This window comes from Lipotes vexillifer, unplaced genomic scaffold, assembly GCF_000442215.2.
Source record: "Lipotes vexillifer unplaced genomic scaffold, Lipotes_vexillifer_v1.1 scaffold70, whole genome shotgun sequence".
Classification (NCBI taxonomy): Eukaryota; Metazoa; Chordata; class Mammalia; order Artiodactyla; family Lipotidae; genus Lipotes; species Lipotes vexillifer.
In genome coordinates, this window is record NW_006789896.1 from 1,742,400 (window position 1) to 1,751,300 (window position 8,901).

The following is an 8,901-nucleotide window of genomic DNA, read 5'->3' on the forward strand; positions in this document are numbered from 1 at the left end:
TCCCAAGTTTCAATAATCGTTTCAAAGTATAACTCAAAGTTATCATTATTATTAATGGTGCTTCGTTGACCAGGGGAAGGAATCTGGGTACTTGAAAGGAATTTTTAAGGGATTAACAGTAGAAACCATTTCCAGGTTTCAGATGGCAAAGTACTGACTAAAAAAAAAAATACTGATAAAAGAGTACCATAGGGACTTCCCTGGTGGTGCAGTGGTTAAGAATCTGCCTGCCAGTGCAGGGGACACAGGTTCGATCCCTGTTTCGGGAAGATCCCACGTGCCGCGGAGCAACTAGGCCCTTGTGCCACAACTACTGAGCTTGCGCTCTAGAGACCATGAGCCACAACTACTGAGCCCACGTGCCACAACTACTGAAGCCTGCGCGCCTAGAGCCCATGCTCTGCAGCAAAAGAAGCCACCACAATGAGAAGCCTGCGCACTGCAATGAAGAGTAGCTCCCACTCGCCACAACTAGAGAAAGCCCGTGTGCAGCAATGAAGACCCAACGTAGCCAAAAATAAATAAATTTAAAAAGAAAAAGTCCCATAAAGCAGTTATATTTTATTTTTAGTTAATTAATTTTTAGAATGGGTAAAACATACTTAAACATTCAAAAGAAACAAAGGAGTATCTGGTGAAAAGTCGTTCTTCATCTTACTTATGTCTCTTGGTCTCCTAAGTCTCCTCTTGAGAGGTGACCACTGTTAACCATTTCAAAAATATCCTATGTTTATACAAGCATACATTTTTACTGCCACTCCCTTCATTTTAAACATGAATGATAGCATACTGTTATTTAACTTAACCAACCACATGTTAGAGAGTAAAATGTATCAGCACATATGGAACTGTCTCATTTTTCTTCATGGCAAAATAATGTTCCATTATATAGAATTGAGGCGGTGGGGACAGGATGCACTGTGACATATAGTTAAAAAATAACAACAACCCTGTGCACATATGCCTACTGATGTTTGCTTCTCTCCATCTAAGGATGGGCTGGGCGGAGGTGAGCTGAGACTAACTGAAGCCTGTTTCTTTTTCAGTTTTAATCTTAAGTGACCTCACCTGCTTCATCTCAATTTTTGAGATGTAAGCCTGGGTTCCCCCCTCACCACCAAGTCTTATTTTGAGACTCAAGCTTGGTAATGAAGTCTTAAAACCACTAACCAACTTCTCTGAATGCTCTTAAAAGAAGCTAGTCCCTGGTTGACAGCCTGGAAAGGGTGATTCAGCTTGTCAGAGAATCTGCATTTTAATTTTCCTATACTTTCACTTGGTCTGTTGGAAATAAATGTACAGCAGCAGATGTCTAGGCCATGCCTGGTACACAGTAGACTGGAAATAGGTAAGTGTTGAATGAATGTATGCATCCAGTCCTGCCAGGATACAGCAGAAAAGGGGAATCAAATCCAGAGGTAAAAAAGTATCCACAGAAAATGTATCCATCCAGTGCCCCAATCTGCAGGTGGAGAACTGTACATTATCCTGCCAAGCAATCAGGAGTCATACCTGCTTGCAAAGGTATTCTGAGAACTTGCTTAGTCCCTCCTCATGCAAACCCAGCAGTGGGAAGATCTTGAAGAAGCGCTCCACCTGGGGCAGATCCCCTTCCTTAGTGGCAATGGCAAACTTCTCTGTGACAATGGCTTTGAGACGCTGCTCAGCTTCCTGCAGCAATTTCAGGTTGGCATCAATCATGCTGCCTGCACAATGGGGAGAAAATGAGAATTAAGGTAACGAATGGTACTATGTCAGGTATATGCCACCTGGTCTGCACATTCCAAAAATATGTAATGAGCACTTAGTGTGTGTAAGATGCTGTACTAACAATATGGATGATTAAGAGAAGGGCTTCCCGGGCTTCCCTGGTGGTGCAGTGGTTGAGAGTCTGCCTGCCGATGCAGGGAACACGGGTTCGTGCCCCGGTCCGGGAAGATCCCACATGCCACGGAGCGGCTGGGCCCCTGAGCCATGGCTGCTGAGCCTGCGCGTCCGGAGCCTGTGCTCCGCAACGGGAGAGGCCACAACAGTGAGAGGCCCGCGTACCGCAAAAATTTAAAAAATTAAAAAAAAAACAACAAAAAAAACAAAAAGAGAGAAGGGCTCCCCTGGTGGTGCAGTGGTTGAGAGTCCGCCTGCCGATGCAGGGGACATGGGTTTGTGTCCCGGTCTGGGAGGATCCCATATGCCGCGGAGCGGCTGGGCCCATGAGCCACGGCCGCTGAGCCTGCACATCCGGAGCCTGTGCTCCGCAACGGGAGAGGCCGCAACAGTGACAGGCCCGGGTACAGCAAAAAAAAAAAAAAAAAAAAAGAGAGAGAGATGAATCAGCCATGATCCTATTGTCAGAGAAGTTACAATCAACTGAACGAAATAAGATTTATGTGCAAATAACTGTAATAAAATTCAGTGTACAGTAAGTGTCATAAGAAAGGTGCCCACAGTCACATTTCTGTTTGAAGTAATCAGAAAAGGCTTCCTAGAGATGATATTCCATCTCTCAAAGATGGGCAGGATTTTGATACCTAAGCAGGGGGAACATGCATTCCAGGCAAGGGGAATGAAATGAGCAAAGGATTAGAAACAGAAAGATGCAGAGTATTGCAGATAGTACATAACCTGGTATATAGAGGAGCTCAATAAATGTGTGCACAATGGATGGATGCATGACTGAAGGGCATGAAATAAGGCTAGAAAGACAGAGTGGGTTGAGATCATGGAAGGCCCAGAATACCAAGCTAAAAATTTAATTTTAAATTAAAAAAATATATATATTTATTTATTTGGCTGCACTGGGTCTTAGTTGTGGCATGCGGGATCTAGTTCCCTGACCAGGGATCAACCCTGGGTCCCCTGTATTGGGAGCATGCAGTCTTATCCACTGGACCACCAGGGAAGTCCCTAATTTAAATTTTATAAGCAGGCAACATGGTCAAGTGTAAAGAACCCACGGGGAGTAGATCTGGATTCAGTTTTCTTTTCCGTAAAATAGGAATAACAACCTCTGCCTCATGATGGTCTAGGACCTACATAGGGTCGAGTACCAGACAAGGAAATTTCCTAACAGATGTCCTTTGCTGGTTGAGACTGCCTAGTTCAGATTACAGATGCTAGTACCTAAACTAGAAATTACAGATGTTTAAACTAGATTACAGATGTTTGTAACTAAACTACAAATCAACAGTTTGGGATGCCAACCTTCTTTGCCCTGTCGGCTGAGCTCGATGACTGACTTGTCCAAGCACAAGTAGCGATGAATGTGGGCTGCAGCCTGCTCATAATCTTCATTTCTCAAAGCAGTCTGAACTCCATCCATGCAGAACTTCAGGTCCAAGATGTCATCAGCTCTCTGAATGGCCTGATAGAGGCGATTCTGCAAAAAGACCTGGTGGTTAGAAACAATGTCCTATTCTTTCAAAAATCTCTCTCCAATAGGTAGAGAGTTTCAGGGGCTGAATGTGATTAACCAGACGTCCTTTTTCAGCTTTCACTGGTAAACTAAAAAGCACCACCACTACCACTCACAAACCTTGTTGATGATGGTCAATACTACTAATGGGTATCACACAATTTTACTTATTTGATTGACCAGGTCATTTATTTTAATGGAAGTCAGAACGGGAATAATCCATATTTATATTTGGCTTATACTGTTTACTTTATAACACAATCAAAATGTATTTGACATTTTGGGGACATGATATTGTAAACCAGGTAATAAAATATGCAAAATACATGGAAAGTATTTTTGTTTTATTTATTTACTTTTTATATATTATCTTTATCGGTATTTCATTCTTTTTGTAAAATTTTTATTGGAGTATAGTTGATTTACAATGTCGTTACAATGTTTCTTTTTTTTTGGCTGCATTGGGTCTTCGTTGCTGCATGCAGGCTTTCTCTAGTTGCAGCGAGCGGGGGGTGGGGGCCTCTAGGGTTCACAGGGTCTAGAGCATGGGCTCAGTAGTTGTGGCACATGGGCTCAGTAGCTGTGGCTCGCGGGCTCTAGAGCACAGGCTCAGTAGTTGTGGCGCACAGGCTTAGTTGCTCTGCGGCATGTGGGATCTTCCCAGACCAGGGGTCGAACCCGTGTCCCCTGTATTGGCAGATGGATTCTTTTTTTTTTTTTTAAATTTATTTTATTTTATTTATTTTTGGCTGCATTGGGTCTTCGTTGCTGTGTGGGCTTTCTCTGGTTGTGGCGAGCAGGGGCTACTCTTCATTGCGGTGCGCAGGCTTCTCATTGCGGTGGCTTCTCTTGTTGCGGAGCACAGGCTCTAGGCGCGCAGGCTTCAGTAGTTGTGGCATGCGGGCTTCAGTAGTTGTGGCTCGTGGGCTCTAGAGCCAGGTTCAGTAGTTGTGGTGCACAGTCTTAAGTTGCTCTGTGACATGTGGGATCTTCCAGGACCAGGGCTCGAACCCATGTCCCCTGCATTGGCAGGTGGATTCTTAACCGCTGCGCCACCAGGGAAGCCCTGGCAGGTGGATTCTTAACCACTGCACCACCAGGGAAGTCCAGTATTTTTGTTTTAAAGAAGCAAGACATTTAAGAAAACTTTAATATGTGAGTTGGTAGCTGTGTGGCTATAATGTTTCATGGTAAATTATTTTGGCAGAATCTGAACAAATAGATAGGGAATTGTTATGCTATTTCACAGGGGCAACCTGAGGCTGGGACTGACTTGTTCAAGAACCCAGATCCTGTGCTTGTGTTCAATATAGCAGATACGAACCACCTGTGGCTAATGAGTACTTGAAATGTGACTAGTCCATGGGGAATATCCTGGTGGTCTAGTGATTAGGATTTGGCGCTTTCACTGCTGTGGCCCAGGTTTAATTCCTAGCTGGGAACTAAGATCCCACAAGCTGTGTGGCACGGCCAAAAAAAATAAAATAAAAATAAAAACTTTAAAAAAAAAGAGGTATAAATGTGGCAATAAACTGTATCTTAAAAAAATAAAAAAAAAAGACAAGAGATGTGACCAGTCCAAATGAAAATGTATACGAGTAAAATACATACTGGATTTCAAAGACTCAGCACAAAATAAGGTAAAATATCTCACTGATACTGTTTCATAGTAATTTCCGATATAATGGGTTAAACAAATGTTATTTTTAAATTGTTAAAATTATATTCACCCATTTCTGTTTTGCTTTTTAAAAACGGTCACTGGAAAATTTTACATCACATGTGGGGTTCATATTAGATTTCTTTTCCAATCTGAATGACTTTTATTTCATTTTCTTACCTAACTGCCCTGGCTAGAACCTCCAGTACAATGTTAAAGAGTAGCAGCAAGAGCTAACATCCTTGTTTTGTTCCTGAACTTGGGGGGAAGCACCTAGTCTTTCACCAATAAGTATATTAGCTGTGGGATTTTCACAGATGCCCTTTATCAGGTTGAGGAAGTCTCTTCTATTCCAAGTCTGTTGAGTATTTTTAATCAAAAGGGGTGCTGGATTTTGTCAAATACGTTTTTTGAGTCTATGAGATGATCATGTGGTGTTTTTTTTTTTTTAATTTTACCTATTTTTATTTTTGGCTGCACTGGGTGTTTGTTGCTGTACGCAGGCCTTTCTCTACTTGAGGCAAGCAGGGGTTACTCTTCCTTGTGGTGCACGGGCTTCTCATTGCAGTGGCTTCTCTTGTTACGGGGCATGGGCTCTAGGCACGCGGGCTCAGTAGTTGTGGCACATGGGCTTAGTTGCTCCGCGGCAACTAAGGGATCTTCCTGGACTAGGGCTCGAACCCGTGTCCCCTGCATTGGCAGGCGGATTCTTAACCTCTGTGCCACCAGGGAAGCCCGATCATACGGTCTTGGCCTTTATTCTATTGATATGATATGTTACATTCATTGATTTTCAGAGGCTAAACCAACCTTGCATGCTTGGGATAAATCCCACTTGGTCACAGTATAGTCTTTTTTTTATATACATTGCTGGATTTGATTTGCTAGTGTTTTTGAGGATTTGTATGCCTATATTCATAACAGCTATTGGTCTGGAGTTTTTTTGTGAGACCTTCGTCTGGTTTTGGTATCTTGCATTAGGTTTCTATTGGATGGTGCTACTCTAATTTCTAACGTGGTAGCTTCTCTACTGCCCTCTACTAACTCAAATATCAAAAGCTCAACGGGGTTACCTTGGCCAGGTCAAGCTGACGGACTTTGCTGGACACATTCTCAGCTAGGCTGCAGGTAAAGGTGATCATTCCAGCTAGCTGCTTTGCATCTCCTTCAATCAACTGCAGGTTGGGACTGGAGACACACATTGTCAGCACACATATCCATAGGAGTAGACAGTAGAAGAGATGGAAAAATTTTTTTGCAGATGGAGACTACGTCTTCTACTTCTTTTGTATCTTCCTACAACTCTTAGCTCTGTTCATTCTATTCACAGCTTTTTATCAAGAGTGTTTTAGTGAAAACTCAGGCCTATACTTAGTACTAAATTAATTTCAATAACTACTAAAGACACCCCTAAATAAGTACTGCCAAAGAACCTATTTAGATTCCCCCAAGTGTTAAGTGAGCATAAAATGCACTAATCAACAATCTAAGAGGATGATGAAATCAAAGAGCAATTTTTATGACTAGAAAATATACAAAATCTGTAAAAACAGGGGTTCTCAAACTTGAGCCATATGTCAGAACCACTTGGTATGCACATTAAGCTAGAGATTCTAAGGCCCCACCCCCAGAGTTTCTGGTATAACAGGTTTGGGGTGAGGTCCCAAAATTTGCTTTTCTAACAAGTTTCCAAATGTTGATACTTGCTGGTCCAAGGACACTTTGAGAACAGCTTAACTATACCCTTAGGTAAACACTTTACCTGGAGGTAATGCTCCTTTTCAATTCAAACTCGACTTGCATTGTATAACAGAATGTTAGGAAAAATAATAACTTATCCAGTGGACCCTAATGGAATTAACAATAGGTCTTGCTGAGATGAAGACTCACCCCATCCGGTGGAGAGTGACCATTTTACTTTCAATGGTGTTTTGCTGCTCTAAAAGAGCATCCAGCTCTCTCTCCACCACTTTCTGAAACACAGAGAAACAACCTGTCATTAGCAAGATCAGAAGGAACCTTAAGAGTTATCTAATCCAACCACTTAGCTGAAGGGTAAATCCCATTTCAAATGTCTTCTTTCCTCTCACTAAGCTCCCCTAGGACTTTAACAAACAATACTTCATTTCTGCACTTACCATATTACATAATAATTGTTACCTTATGTGTATCTTATTCCATCTAGGAGATGAACACAACAAAGGGAGTACATAAACTTTAATTTCATTAGCATAGTACCTAACACAGGAAGGCATTTAAAATATAAAGGCTCAAATGAACAAATGAAACTTCTAAAGTGGCAGTTATAAAAAGTCTCTTCTAGTGTATAGTCAGTAGCCAGAAGCGATAAATATAATTCTCTCTCAGCCAAGTCATTTATTGCACTATCTTAACTAATGTAACCTTCTTATGCTTGAGTTTCTTCATCTGTAAACTAGGGACAGTAATATATACCCCATACGACTGTTGTGGGAGCCAAACAAGATAACACATATAAAGTGCTTAACATAGCATGTCACGTATGGCTCAACAAAAGACATTAGCATAAGCTGTATGTTTCTACTGAAATAGTCCAGTAGGATCCAGAGGAAAACATGCCCTTGACACTCATCAAATACAAATACAAAACTAATACTGTTTGTTCTGTTTGTAAGACTGACTTAATTTTTCCCCCCATTCATTGAATGCAAGCTTAGTACTGAACTTTATAAAGCACATTTGCTGAAAAACGTATTAGAAACTGCTAGAGTTGGTATAAGTTAATATTATATTTGAAAATTCTCAAGATATCAATGACCATCTCTGCTCCAGTATGAAATTGCCTTTTGTGCTCAACCTTAATAATAGTTTGGTTTAGGAAACAGCTACTAAACTGTTAGATTAGAGTTTAGATCTTTCTTCTGACTGGCAAGGAGCCCAAATGGCATTCAAAATTGTATTGACATCATCAAGTCGCACGGAAAAGTGAAGCAGGCTGCAAGGAATGAATCTTCGACAGAATACAGCCCACGCCCCTCATTTGACACCACTTAGGGATACAAGAGATGAAGTGACTTGTCCAAGATTAGAACAGTTGTGCCTGAGTCTTAAAATCTCAAGCTTCTATAAAGCCCTGCATTTAACTGAAACACTAAAATTACACCCCCAAATTCATTCCCCACAGGAGGAAATCTTAAAACGCTTCAAGTTTATTTGCAATGATTTCTCGCTTAAATGAGATAATGGGGTAAAAGGATTTCATAATTTTTAAAATTGCTAAGCCGTTGCAAGAGAGCCTTTACTCTTATTTTGAAAAGCAAGCGAGTCGGCGTATAACCTCAAGTCTAACTTCACTCTGGCGGAGAACCTAGAGATTAAGGGCCAGGGAAATCAACGGGGGAGTGGGAGCAGATCCCCTAGATGACAGGAAAACATGCTTGGGGGCATGAGACCGAGTAAACAGAGAACTCAGGTCGCCCCAACTACACTCAACTACACGCTTGCTTCTCGAGTAGGTGCTTTTTTGTTTCCTCGGCAAGAAGAGACCTTCCCACAGCCTGAATTTCCCAACACTGACGGCTCCTAAGCCCACTGCCCCTGCATCCTCTTGGAAAAAGAAGCTCAGCCCCCCACCTCCTCGCCGCAGAGCCGTTGATACACAGCTTCCAGCTCCTGCAGCTCGGTCAGGGAGCGAATGAGCTCAGTGGAGATTCCCGAACAGCTGCCTCCTCCCACGCCGTCAGGCGGCGGAGGCACCCCTGACAGCTTCTGAGGGGAATCGAGGTCGGCCATTTTGGTCCCCATTCCTCGCTTCCGGCCCCGCGAGGACCCCCCCCCCCCCCCCCGCTGG

At 42.4% G+C, this 8,901-nt stretch overlaps 1 protein-coding gene across 2 annotated transcripts in view; it reads right to left on the bottom strand.

Annotated features, from left to right (window-relative positions):
• COG4 (component of oligomeric golgi complex 4) overlaps nt 1–8,855 on the bottom strand; it is a 27,582-nt gene extending 18,727 nt beyond the window's left edge. For both annotated transcript variants that reach the window (XM_007462960.1, XM_007462959.1), the window contains exons 1-5: nt 8,685–8,855; nt 6,963–7,045; nt 6,146–6,260; nt 3,202–3,376; nt 1,513–1,706 (exon numbers count right to left, since the gene is read on the bottom strand). In XM_007462960.1, coding sequence (XP_007463022.1) covers nt 1,513–1,706; nt 3,202–3,376; nt 6,146–6,260; nt 6,963–7,045; nt 8,685–8,855 — 738 coding nt within the window. The remainder of the gene's footprint in view (nt 1–1,512; nt 1,707–3,201; nt 3,377–6,145; nt 6,261–6,962; nt 7,046–8,684) is intronic.
• Between the last annotated feature and the right edge of the window lie 46 nt (nt 8,856–8,901).